The sequence below is a fragment of the Berghia stephanieae genome, chromosome 2 (assembly GCF_034508935.2).
Source record: "Berghia stephanieae isolate SIO BIC M18660-M18661 chromosome 2, UCSD_Bste_1.3, whole genome shotgun sequence".
Lineage (NCBI taxonomy): Eukaryota > Metazoa > Mollusca > Gastropoda > Nudibranchia > Aeolidiidae > Berghia > Berghia stephanieae.
Genome location: NC_088361.1, coordinates 81063749 through 81078748, shown reverse-complemented (window position 1 = coordinate 81078748; position 15000 = coordinate 81063749). Strand labels below are relative to the sequence as shown.

Below are 15000 nucleotides of genomic sequence, written 5' to 3'. Positions count from 1 at the left end.
TTACTATGTGTCATTACGAGGGAAGTGACATCACGACTGTTGAAGCCTATTGCGCTCGGCTATCAGACATGCAAATATGTTCAAATTGACTCTGTTGTATATATCTGAAATTAAATTGAAAAATGAAACCCAGGGCCTTAACACATTGATACGTCGGACTGGTTTGGGTGCCAAAAATTGAATATCTTGTTACAATTAGGAAAATAAGTTTTGTTGTTTCTGTTTTTTTTTTGTTTGTTTCTTTTTTTTTTTTTTTTTTTTTTTGTTTTTTTTTTTTTTGCGAGTGATGAATGAGAATGGATCTATTAAAATATCACAATTTCGAGTGTGGCTTCTATTGATACCGTCGCCTGGGCGTATCATTCGACGCATACGCATCAATGAAGGACAATCGAAACAAACAAACTATGATGTCGACAGGAATCACTCACGTTGTCCTAAGTGAGCAAATTGGTGGGCAATCATCTTGGTCCAATAAAAAATCGAAAGTTCCTGAAACAGGGCTCGAACCCAGGACCTTCAGGGTCACAGTAGTACTGTGTCTTAACCACACTCAACCTCGCCTCTCCATCCAATTAGAATGAATATTATAATTTGTTAAAGTGACAATAATTTAAAATTTTACATCGCTACATATTATAACGATTTGTAGCATCTATTTGGCATCTGGTCCACCCCGACATAATACCGTAAAGAGGCGATGAGTCACATATGTTACATCCCTTGGGTGTTTACATCCAAACAATAGCTGAAGAATCGAATTGATTTTGTGTATGGCCAATGTCATTGATGGAGGTCCCGACAGCTCAGTTGGTAGAGCATTCGCTTCACACACGCCAAGATCAATACCGGGTGCAGTCGACCCTCTTTCTCTCTCTCTATCTCTCTTTTCCCCTCTCACTCTTTATCTCTCTCTCTCTCTCTCTCTCTCTCTCTCTCTCTCTCCCCCCCCTCTCAATCTCCATCTACCTTTCTCTCCCATCAATCAATGGGCAACTGAGTCTGTTATATTTGGCGGGAAGTACTTTGCGATAGACTAGCGTCCTATCCAAAAGCTAGCAAGCAATTGGTATTGTCCGTATCACGCTATAGAAACCGGAATAAACTCCGGCTCCATGGGGTCTAATGACCCTGAAGGACTACAATGTTATAGATGGGAGGGGGGGGGGGGGAACCTGATTGCGGTAGCTCGATTGGAACAGTTCTTCATAGCAATTAGCAGACGTGGACGTGAAATGGGGAATAGTAATCGCTTGCTGCCCTTTGGATAGATAGTACACTAGTCTATAACAAAGTACTTTCCCACAGATTGAACAGATCGAGCTACCCAATCACTTCTGGATGGACAGAGGAGTCATTAAACAATCTCGGTTAACAAGGAATTGATCTCGATCCCTTTACGTGTAAAGCAACTGCTCTACTTACTCCGTTATCGAAACGGCCATGAGAAATTTTAATAACGATGTTGATACTTCAAGGTTTTTGACAAGATGAGGGTCATTTTAATCAATCGATATTTGAAGGGTACGTTTTCTGGCCTAATTTTTAAAATTTGTTTATTCAGGAGTACGCCAGAATATTAGTAAAATGATATTAAATTGAGAAAGTAGGGAGCAGGCACTGGTGAAGACGTCTAACCGGTAATCACGAGGGGTGAGGTTCGAACCCTATTCAAGGATCACCGGTTTTTTTTTTTTAGAATCGTTTTTTTTCTTGTAATTTTCTTTCTTTCTTTTTCTGGCACTGTTTTATACTATATTATACTGTGTTGTTTTAGATCTTTAGTAATGATAACGCACATTTGGCTTTCCCAATAATAATAATAATAATAATAATAATAATAATAATAATAATAATAATAATAATAATAATAATAATAATAATAATGATAATAATAATAATAATATTCTTTATTGTCCAAATATGCAATTATTGTTAGGTTACAGCTCTTGTAATAGGGGGAAAAGTAATTAAACTAGTAGTAATAATGTTGATAATAATACTGATAGTAATGATGATGATAATTATAATAATAATAATAATAATAATAATAATAATAATAATAATAATAATAATAATAATAATAATAATAATAATAATAATAATAATATTCTTTATTGTCCAAATAGGCAATTATTGTTAGGTTACAGCTCTTGTAATAGGGGGAAAAGTAATTAAAATAGTAATAATGTTGATAATAATAATGATAGTAATGATGATGATGATAATAATAATAATAATAATAATAATAATAATAATAATAATAATAATAATAATAATAATAATAATAATAATAATAAATGCAGACTTTTGGTGCATTACGAGGAGATAAGAGTGAGAAAGTGTAATACAATGCCCTTAATATTAACCTTAATTCTCTCAGCGCCAGGAGGCGCATAAGGCCTGAACAGTTTCCCGGCTCTTTTCACTTTATTTCTTGCTCGCTGCCGGGAATATATGCCAACATATACGGAGGTCCAAACACTTGAGCTGAGCTGTTAGCTTTTATATAGCGCAACATTCACTTCACTAAATGTGTTCAAACCGCTTTACAAAGGGTCCCTGATAAACAGCAACACGTACCATGTAGAACGGGACTTGATGACTGTTAGGCGATATTGCAATTTTTTTCGGACAGAGACAACGCTAATCAATCCACTTGAATCGACCCGAACAAGACACGACAATCTTAGATTGTCGTGACATCTTTATAGAATGACTAAAAATAATTCTCATTGCTCTCGTTGCCTCGGTGACTTGTGGCAAATGTCTGAATAACTTGGTCAAATATTGAAGCAAAGCTTAATGGAATCTACAAGGGATTTTCCCAGAAATGCCATACCCTACCAACATAAAAATTGATTTTTTAAACTCTAACTCAAAAGTAAATAAATACATGCTATACCTATCTACATGATTTTGTTCATCAGAACGCGTTCATTTATTAACTACGACAAATTAGTTTCATACAATTTTGTATAGAAGAAATTTAATTGATCATCGTAACAAACCAAACGGTACGATTGTCCTGTAATTGGTAAGGAGAGGGTTAAAGGGGTTGGTTGGTCAATTGTTGACTCGTAAAACGCTCTTCTTTCGGCTATTTGTCAATGCACCTATGTCTAAAGATCTACATGCGCATATTTGTAGGTCTGATAACCGAATGCAAGTATGGGCTTGTTTTAACATTGTTGTAATGGCAATACTTTCACTGGTATTTCCATTACAACAAAGAGCACAAAACAATTTGGGTTATCAGACCTGTAAATAATTACACGTCGCTAAAGATCAATTCCGAAACAGACCATTATCTGAATTCCATAGTGTTTTTAACTTAATGGTAAAATTTTATCGTTAGAAAAGCGAATATAAATCAATATATCAGCCTGAAAAGGACAACTTAACATGTCACTGAGACCTATCTACAACTATCAACAAAACTTAATAAAACGTGTTAACATTACTGTAGTTTATATTTCTTGTTGTTAGCTGAAGAAATGTTTCATTTCCGAACTTTCAATGCAAAGTATAAAAATATTATTCTTTTCTGAAACCATTACATTCGATTATCTTAATAAACAAAAATACAAAATACATTCACTGTAATTCGATGCTTCTAATTTCTTCTGCTTGAGGCAATTGTTTAGCATTTTAAAAAGTAGATTTTAGTTTGCCAAAAAGGCCATAATCATAATATTATATACATTCTGATGGAATTTTCCCTTATAAATAAAAAACACTATCTTCTCATTTTAGCCAAAAATGTATTAACTGATAGAATGAGATGACTTTCAACATGGCAAAATAAAAGACGTAAACATAAAACGTCAAGGATATATCACGTTCAAAACTTTTTGGCAAATTTGGGGGCAATTTTAGTGTGAGTGACCAATTCAGAGTCACCTGGCCAAAATAAAGAAAAAAGATGTTTTGTCAATGCATAGCGGTAAACATGAAAAATATTTGTTGTTTACCATAAAACGAAAATGCCTTAAGGGCTGGCTTGTATCTAACTATATCTCGTTGCTTTTGTCTAACTGTAGATTTGGATAAACTGTGTTTGCATATTCTAAAACCACTTGTGTTGTTTTCATGTTATCAAAACTGAGGAATTGTTAAATATATGTTCATTTTCTCCAGAAGGGTGAAAGGGATGGGCTTTGGTAGGAATAGTGACTTGAGCATTTATATAGAAAAATAAACGAAAGGTCCCGCTCTGAGTGGAGCATAGCTGAGTCCTTGAAAAAAAAGCTCTTTACTCACATTCCCTCACTGCACTGAGGTGTAAAACGAGTACCTCAACGACAAAATATTGTAAGATCGCTGACAGGCGTCATGTCTCGTCCTACATGCTCAGTGTTGCTGTTGGCTATGGACCACTTGAAAAGCGTTTTCATATATTTCAGTGGATACTGCTCTGTATCATTCCCCGTCTCTTAAGGAGGTGAGATGGCTTAGTGGCATTGCACGTCCACCCTGGACGCCTTGATTTGAGCCATGCTGTCGGCATATCGTTTTTTCTTATTCCTAGAGCAAGATATTTGCTTCTATTGTTCACCTACAGGCGCTGCACTGGGACAGACAGCTGGGATATATCTATATTCTCTCCAGATTGATGGACACTAAAAGACAGATTTTACCTGAGAATAAATTAATAGAATTTTTGTAGAAGGAACACTCCAAATAAAAAAGGAAGAAGAAAAGTCATTTTTCAAATGATTCGTCAACAGCAATTTTTTTCTATGTAAGTGGGATCAAGAAACCTCATAGGGGTAGCGGGGCTCAGCTGTACGGTCTTTGCTTCGTACCCGAAAGGTATCGTGTTCGAATACCGACTGGGTTGTGTGGCTTTGAGCAAGTCACCTCGCCTTAGCTCAGTTTTGCGGCACTGCACTGCGGCTGACGCCTCGGTTATACCAATTTTCCCTTGGAATAGACACTAAAGAAAAATTTCACCTATGAGATGAATAAATGGAATCTTTGTGTTTACTTTTATCTATTCATTTCAATTTATTATCAACTTGATCATACCGGATTCCGTAAAAAACTAAGACAATTTTTCATCGTAACAAAATCCCCACAATACTATTTCCCTCAACCGTGTTAATCCTTTTTATCTGTCTATAACAGGGGCGATTGCTGAGAGAACAAAATATGTGTCCTATATCATCTTCTCCTTCTTCAACACGTTCGTGTTTTGTTTCCCTGCGCATTGGGTATGGGCGCCTAGCGGATGGCTCAAGCAAATGGGCCTGGTGGACGTCGCAGGGGACGGACCAGTTCATTTGGTCGGAGGGGTCACAGCCTTAGTCGGAGCCTTAATTGTCAAACCCAGAGCAAGGAGATACACTCCAGACGACGACCATGAAATGGCTTCGCCCACAAACGCCTTATTGGGATTATTCATATTATGGTAAGTGATATAATTTATAGATATCTTACCATACCTTACCTTACCGGAGTTCGTGGCCCTACAGAGGTTGAATGTCGTGGAACGCCATTCTTTCACGCTCAAGGACCATTTCCGAGCAGTCTATTATCATTTTGTCATTTGTTGCCTCCACATTTCATGTCCAGGACTTCCTTGGTTTGACTCGTGCCTTTCTGCACGATTTATAGATATATAATAAAATATTTGATGTGAACTTTTCTGCGGCTATCTGGTCTAGTGGTATGACACTCGCTCTCGGATCGGAAGGTCCTGGGTTCGAGCCTCGCTCTCGGCGCATAGTTGAGTCCTTGGAAAAGGCTCCTTACTCACATTCTCTCACCGTACTCAGGTGTAGAATGAGTACCTGTCCGTTAACAGCGTTGTCTTTGTCCGAAAATTTATAATATCGCCTAACAGGCGTCATGTCCCGTCCTACATGTTAAATGTTGCTGCTGACCAGGGACCCCTTGCAAAGCGCGTTGAGCACATTTAGTGGATTTTGCTCTATATAAAGCTCAATTTTCAATTTTAAACTATTCACTCGACAAAAACAAGCACGCACACACACACATACACACACACACACAGACACGTATATATATATATATATATATATATATATATATATATATATATTTATATATATATATATATATATATATATATATATATATATATATATATATATATACACGATATATATATATACACACACATTATTGATGGATGTTCAGATTGATGTCTTTAGAGAGGGGGGGGGAGGTTGTATAAAACCCGCTTTGAATTTATTGACATATCAAATTTGAAAAAAGAGGCCACAAGATTCTGCTTATTTGTCTTTTTTCTGGTCTGTCTCTGATCGAATTTCGATACATTAGTTATTGGAAGTTTACCTACAATCTGTACAGTGTATTTAATATGTGAGTCAAAGACAACAATTAAATGATTTTTTTTCCAAATGTGCGTTAAGTGGATACTTCACAATATACGATCCTAACCAAGTGAGCCCTCGGGGGTTTAGTTGTTAGTATAATTGAAAACCGAGTTTAATTGGTAAATGAGAATTTAAACTGCTTCAAACGGTTTCTAATGCAATTAGATACGGAACTCAAAATGATAATGAAATTCTTTGATCAATAAAGTAAAGAAATGCTGTCCCATAACTACAAAATGAAGGTAAGCATTTAGTTTTCATTAGCATCATAATGTAATTGAGGTCACAAAAGCACAAAAGCACATTCACGCCAACGTTATTGAGATGCTTGGTCTGAAATTTAAAAAAAAAAAAAAAAAAAAAAAAAAAAAAATACTATAAATATTAGAAGAAATTAAACGAACTTTTAGAGAATCTTTTATTAACCATTCAAAACGACGTTTACATATATGCAGGTTTGACATCATAACGCAATTATGGGCCTAGTTTAACATTGTTGTAATGGACAATATATTGCGTCATTTTTTTCTGGAGATTCCTATGTGAGTCTTTAATGAATTTGGTTATCAGACCTGCAAATAAGTGCACGTCGATTCAAACGCATTCAAAACATCATTACATGTAAAATCGGTCTTTGAGATTTGTAATTTTAAAAATGTTAACTCTTTTCTGGTTGTGACTACATATTATAAACACGTAACACCTTGTCAAAGCGGATTGTATAGGCATATTAGGAATGGTTTAGATTCTGTAATATTGATTGAATGACAAAAATAGGAAATATTGGCTGAGTTTGATTGCCTTATTGATGAGATGTGTGTAGGTAAAATACTCACAACATCCGCCAACAAAATGGAACGTACCAACGCACAAAACTTGTGTGCGTAACCTTTAAAGTTTATGGTCTGATTGATATTATTTAGTGAGAACTAATCACTAACAGGCTGTCAAATATATTAACATTGAGCAGAATGACGTCAACTTCGCTCCTTCTATTGAGGAACATATTATTTGACCTGCTGCATCAAAACCATATTCTATGTGGCTATTGGCCTAGTAGTATGATATCCATCTTCGGCTGGAAGGTCCTGGTATCGAGTCCCGCACTGAACGGCGCAAGTTTGAGTCTTTGGAAAAATATTTTTACTCAGGCACATTCTCTCATTGTACTCAGGCCCAGTAAATCGAGTACCTGGCCAATAACAATTTTGTCTCTGCTGAATAAAATGTGTAATATCGCATTACAGGCGCCATGTCACGTCTTACATGTCAAATGTTGCTGTTGTGTAGGGACCACTTGTAATGCGCTTTGAGCACATTTAGTGGGTGATGCTCTACACAAATGCTCAAATCCTCAAACTATAGCAATAAAAAATTATTGCTGTTTCTGTAAAGCTCGTTTTGCCGAATAAATTATGTGTTTATAGTATGTACTTATTGCTTTTGAGTTTGAGTTTAAGAAATCATTTTTTTTTCTACATTTGGAAAGTTAGAAATTTCGAGAAAAAGTCTGAATATAGTCGGAAAGGAGATTGAGTGGTAAAGGGCTAGGTGTGTGTGTGGGGGGGGGGGGGGGGGGGGGGGGGGGGGGGTTGAGATGAAAACGGACCTGCGGTGTATATGGTTAAAAATTAAAAAAATAAGAATTGAGCTTTTATTTATCAACTAACGTGCTCAAAGCACTTTACAAGGGGTCCCTCGCCAAAAGTAACACTCAACATGAAGGACGGGACATGACTGACATCTGTGAGGCGATATTACAATTATTTCGGACAGAGACGGCGCTGTTAACGGCCAGGTACTCATTTTACACCTGAGGAGTACACTGAAAGAATGCGAGTTAAGAGCCTTTGGCAAGAACTCAACTATGCGCCGAGCGAGGCTCAAACTCAGGACCTTCCGATCCGAAAGCGAGTGTCACACCACTAGATCACATAGCCGCACACTCATAAGAAAACAGGAACAGGTTAAAGACAGATTGTGTAAGGCAAACATGCCTGCCTAGAAAATTAAAAATTCGTAGTTTTTAGCAGTTAAAAATTGAAGGCTGCTTTTCCAAAACTCTGAAGTCGATTTCTCTACATTTTGAGATCTTCCATCCTTGAGACAAATTGAAACGCACGTTTTTTATTATAAGCATCAATTAGCATAAGAATTTCCCTTGATTTGCATGAATTTAAAATTTAAATATGATAAAATAATAGACAGAATGAGAAAAGTTAGGGGAAATAATTCTGAATTTCTCAAAATTGGAAAAAAACGGGAGTTAGGGAGTTTTGGAAAACCACTCTTCAATTGTAGTCGCTGTAGTTAACTTGATAGATCAACAATAATTTACTTTTATAAAGAATAAATATAACTTCAAAATCCTTAAAATTATGTAGATTGTCATCAACGTTAATCTAAAATAAGTTTTAATGACTTTGAGATTCCCATAAAATTCTGAAATTGGAACCAACATTTCGTAGTTCTACGAATTTTTGGTTATAGTAGGAAGGTCTTTGTAAGATGCTTTTTTTCTGTCACTGTATTGTGGTAGAAAGGTCTTTGTAAGATGTTTTTTTTCTGTCACTGTATTGTGGTAGAAAGGTCTTTGTAAGATATTATTTTTCTGTCACTGTATTGTGGTAGAAAGTTCTTTGTAAGCTGTTTTTTTCTCTCACTGTATTGCGGAAGAAACGTCTTTGTAAGATATTATTTTTCTGTCACTGTATTGTGGTAAAATGGTCTTTGTAAGATGTTATTTTTCTGTCACTGCATTGTGGTAGAAAGGTCTTTGTAAGATGTTATTTTTCTGTCACTGCATTGTGGTAGAAATGTCTTTGTAAGATGTTATTTTTCTGTCACTGTATCGTGGTAGAAAGGTCGTCAGCATTTGTCTGAATCCAATCAATTTCAAGATTGCTATATATATATGACGTCATTGCAATTTAATCGAATCCTGATACTTATTATCGATTTGTGTTCGCGTATCAGAGATTCATAATAAGACAATTACCGGAAGCAAATGTGTCACGGAAGTCAATTCATAATATCGAGTTTTATTCTTCTTCTTATAATTTCGATTTAATTAAAAACTTTTCTCTTTTCGCCAAGATGGGGTAAAATAAAAGTGATGAACCGAAATTTATATATATATATAATATATATATATATATATATATATATATATATATATATACATATATATATATATATATATATATATATATATATATATATATATATATATGCTTCTTTATACCTCAAACCTTCTAATTACCACCAGGGATGCTGACATTACACGTTCGATCCTGGAGGTCTGCGGTTCGATCCCCAGTCGAGGAAGACTGATTTTCGGGATAGTTTTTTTCTTCTATTCTTCCTTCTTGCTTTGCCTGGCACTTTTTCATATCTTTATCGTACATACAGTGCCTGTATTTTAAGGGTTTTTCAGCAAATTTAATACGGCCAAAACAGGTCTTGTAAATTGGATAAATTCATGCCCAGATAATGGTGCACGAGCTTTGGAAACAATTGCTCAGTGTGAGTGAGTACAACAAAGAGAGTCGATTGACTCTTCAGGAGGGCCTTTTAGTTGCTTAGAATGCTATGAATAGAGAACAATTTGTATTGTAATTATGCACATAGTTACGGGTAATTAGTCATAGAATGTCTGTAATGTGACCTTTGTATCACTAAGTTCGCATTGTAGTATTTAAAAGTTCATGAAATGTTTCGAATATTTATTGTTTTCATCCGATGTTTACAAACATGCAGGTCTGAAATCCGAATGCAGTTTTGGGTCTAGTTTAACATTGGTGTAATGGACAATACATTGAGTCATATTTTGAGATTTCCAATAAAACAATGATCCCAGATGAAATTGGGTTATCAGACCTGCAACTCCGAGCACGTCGGTTTCAACGGATGTACTTTGATATAATCGCGCCCTTCGTTGCAATATTCATGCTATTGATTTCGTTAGCAGCCCTTATGAAGTTATAAAAAATTCATTGTTGTGCTCAATCATAACCAAGACATGGGACAAAACCAATCGATTTCTCTTGTCAACAGGTTTGCCATCTAAATATGATGCCCTGCCTATTCAGGTCAATGAGCAGGAAAATAGGCTTCAACAGTCGTGACGTCACTTCCCTCGTAATAGAAATGTGGTAAACATATTTTGAAATTAGCTTCTGATTAATGATGCCGTTACGATATATAAGTGACAATAGTCTTCACCAGTCGTGACGTCACTTCCCTCGTAATAACGTAGAGTAACTTAGTAACTGGTTCTAAACTATCGGAACAATGGCGGACACTCTTATGAAATACTTCTCCGGCGAGCATAAATATGTATCCCGAGGAGAAAAACACTATAAATCTGATCATGTTTTGACTTTTATACATTCTGATCTCATGACATGTGATCAAGTTCTCGCCAGCATAAAGAATACAAAGTACCGATTTTCTATGTTTAGAACCAAGCTGCTCGTTGCTGGGCGGACGTGACATCAGACTATTGAGTCCTATTACTGCAACCGTTTCCCCGAATTTGATTAAATCGTGTATGCATCGTCGCAGTCGCTTGAATTTTTTGTTTTGAGTTGTCAGAACGTTTTTTGTTTGTTTATGGTTTTGCAGTTTTGGGTCACCAAAACTCTACCTTCGGAGTTGATGAATGTCCGAGTGTTGATATCATTTTGATACTCAATTCTAATTCAATTATCCTTTAAAAGCATTTTGCTGCACATGGTTTTCACATTTCCAGAGATAAACGATTTGTGGTTTAATCAATCGGTGAAAAAATCCGACACAGTTTTATGATTTCTTGTTAAAAGGATTGTCATCTAAACATGATGCGCGACCTATTCAGATCACTGAGCAAGAGGATTACTGGAAACTTTTCCAAGAATTTTATCAATCGTCCGTAAACCATATAATTGAATTGTTTAGAAAACAATTGCGTTGCGTAATCACAATCAATTGGCCAGACACAATTATAAATACCGATCTCTATGGAAGAACCAGGGTCCAATACCTGAGTACAATAATACAGGAACAGCGATGAAGGCTATTTGGTCACATCTTACGTCGAGAAGATAAAATCCCAGTCCAAATTGCAATGACAGAATATTTCCTTCATTCCCTGAACCAGCATCTCTCTACATATAAGAAATGTTTAGGTTTAGATAAGGCCGAATTAATCCCTGGAGAACTAAGAAAAACTGCAGTGCCCTCCGTACTAAATTCACAACATGCTCTTGACAGCCTCAAAACTCTGACCCAGGACCGTGACCAATGGAAACAAATAACAACTTGGATGGAGAGAGCAGATATACTCATCGAGGTTTTAAAAATATCTGTGACTGAATCACACAATTCTCAGCAAGCGTCATTCAGACTGCGATGCTTGCTACTTACTCACATACTTACTTTCTTACTGACTTTGATTTTTGAGTTCAGAGTTCTTACATTGTTTTTTTTTTCATATTGTTTTGCAGGTTTGGGTTACCAAAATTCTACGGTAGTAGTTGAAGAATGTCAATTCAGAATGTTGAAATTGTGATAGTATCGTTAATTCGAATTCTATTTCCTTTTTAAAGCAGGGATACTAGAACCATTTCTATGAATTTGATAAATTATACGTGGAACATATAATAGCGGTCGCTTTGTTTTGTAGTTTTGGTCATCAAAATGTTACCACAGTAGTTGAAGAATGTCATTTGAGAATGTTGAAATTGTGATAGTGTCGATAGTTCGAATTCTTTTTCCTTGTAAATGTTGAAAATGATTTTATCATTTCAAGAAATAAACGATTTACGGTTTAATCAATTGAAAAAGAATCTGGCAAGGTTTTATATTTTCCTGTCAAAAGGATTGTCATCTAAATGATGCCCAACATATTCGGGTCACCGAGCAAGGGGATTACTCGAATCATTTCCATGAATTTCATAAATTGTCCGTGAAACATATAATAGTGATCGCTTGATTTTTTTAGTTTAGAAAGATCAGATCGTTATGTTGTTTTTTTTCAAAACATGGTTTTGCATTTTTTTGGTTACCAAAACTCTACCTCATAATATGTGTTATTATGATATTCTGTTTATCAATTGTTTAATTCTATGGTAATTCAATAGGATATTGTTGCATATGACTTTAGCATTTCCAGGTACTAATGATTATGGTTTTATAAAAGTCTGGCAAGGTTTTCTTTTTCATTAATGACTTTCATCATCTGGAGTAGACCTTTAAAGCCACATCCCGAATCTATCTCGGTTTCTAGATCGTTAACAAGGACAGTAACAATGTTCTTGGTGAATAAGCCATTCTTTCACTTAAACAAAATTTTAAAATTTTCCATATGAAAGATTCAAAGTGTCCCCATCTAAAAGTTGTCAAACATTCTCTAACTGAAACTTCAATTTGGGGACATTTTTGGACATAAGGAGGAGAGAGAAAGAAAGAGAGAGAGAGAGAGAGAGAGAGAGAGAGAGAGAGAGAGAGAGAGAGAGAGAGGGGGGGGGGGGGGGGGGGGGGCGGCTAACTGAATTCATCTATTTTTAAAGAATATGAGAAAATCGAAACTTCCATATATCATAAAATTGGATTTTCTCCGGTTTCTGTAGCGTAAACGGACAACAGTAATTGCTTGCTACCCTCCGAATAAGACGTCAATCTATTGCAAAGTACTTTCCACCAGATCTGAAAGACCGAGTTACCCATTCACTGCTGGTGGAATGGGGGGGGGGGGGGGGGATGGGGGGGGGGGAATGGGAATGTCAGGAGAAAAAAATCTGGATCACGAGGATCGATCGCCATCCCTTTGTGTGTGACGCGAGTGCTCTACCATCAAGAACCCGTATTGAAATCACGACATAAGAGAAATTCAGTTCTCTGTTTTCCACTTAATCTTTGAAAACGTTTTGTTTAAATTTAACATAATTTTAATACAAATATGTATAGCCACTGTTCAAATCAAATTATATCGCTTTGGGTTTAATTTATAGGTTATTTTAATGAGTTAATTGCCACTCTCTTGCTCTTGTATTCTTTGTTTAGAAAAGCTCGTTCATTTCTTTGTATTGTTGATTGTATACATAATATATTATTATATTTATCAAATAATAACATAGACATACCAAATTAGTTACTATGGTTAATCAATAAACAATTTGTAATTATTTGAAGGGATTGTAGGAGCTCAGGCTGTAATATGCTGGCTAAACCAGCGAATTGACGGCCGAGAGGTGGGAATGAGGGAGTTTGTAACCAAAACTCATGAAAATTTACTTTTGTGATATTGAAAATTGTTCAAGCCGATGATGTAATTTTCGTTTAAACTTAGGATTTGGAAATTGGTGGATCTGTTCCCAAAAATGAGTTTTTCAGAGCCATTAGACCGGAATTTATCCCGATTTCAATAACGTGAAACGGACAATAGCAATTACTTGCTATTAATAGGATAGGACGCTAGTCTGTTTCACATAATTCGCCAGCCACATAAAACTGACCAACACACAAAACTATGTGTTACTTTTAACGTTTATGGTCTGATTAATACAATTTACTGAAAACTACTCATACAAATGGCTGGCTAAAAACAGTTACAATGAGCTGAGTGACGTAAATTTCGTTCCTTATATATAAAAGCTCAAGTCTTATTTGATAGGGTCAGAATAATATAATGTTTTTCCCGACAATGACAAATCAAAATTCACAAGTGATCAATACTTTTTCAATAATTCTTGTATTCTTTTAATATTTCTTTACCCCACTGACATTATAATAAGAGCGTTGAGACAATGAAGAATTTGATTTCTTGTTTGTTTTCAATTTAAAAAGAAATATTTTGTTTGTCTGAATATCCAGTATCCTTAAAAGGAGTATCTTAATCGTTAACTGAAATATAGATAATCCTTTAATGTGAATACAATTAATAATCATTTCAAATGCACCGGCAATTTAATGATTTTTACAAAATAAACAGCGAGGGCGACATGACTCGAGCTTGAAGATAAGGTTGTGAAATTAATAAATCAAAACAACAAATATAAAATAAATCACCCACGAAATTAATGTTGATCTTGAAACGCTACAACAGAGAAGAAAAAAACATGACAAAGTGACAATACGTTTGCAAAGACCTAAACTACCAAGTGAAATTACCCCTCGGTGACATTCAACAAAATAAGAGGAAGCCATCCAAGTGTGTACTCGTTCAGACCATCGTGCGGCTATGTGGTCTAGTGGTTTGACATTCGCTTTCGGATCGGAAGGTCCTGGGTTCGAGCCTCACTCGGCGCAAAGTTGAGTCCTTGGACAAGGCTCTTTACTCGCATTCTTTCATCGTACTCAGGTGTAAAATGAGTACCTGTCCGTTAACAGCGTTGTCTCTGTTGGAAAACATTGTAACATCACCTAACAAGCGTCATGTCCCGTCCTAAATGTAAAATGTTGCTGTTGGCCAGGGCCCTCTTGTAAAGCGCGTTGAGCACATTTAGTGGATATTGCGCTATATAAAAGCTCAAAATCGATATTGAGACAGTGGATTAGTCTTATATCTCCAATCAAATAAAAATACTGTGATCTGTGGAATCTTCCAAATTGAAGTTAAAGACTTAAAAGAAAGAAGAAGAGTATATAACCCAAA

At 35.7% G+C, this 15000-nt stretch overlaps 1 protein-coding gene across 1 annotated transcript in view; it reads left to right on the top strand.

The window, feature by feature from the left end:
• LOC144965635 (putative ammonium transporter 2) overlaps positions 1-15000 on the top strand; it is a 77309-nt gene that overhangs the window by 30699 nt on the left and 31610 nt on the right. The window contains exon 5 of the mRNA XM_078901183.1: positions 5131-5413. Within this exon, the coding sequence (XP_078757309.1) occupies positions 5131-5413 (283 nt within the window). The remainder of the gene's footprint in view (positions 1-5130; positions 5414-15000) is intronic.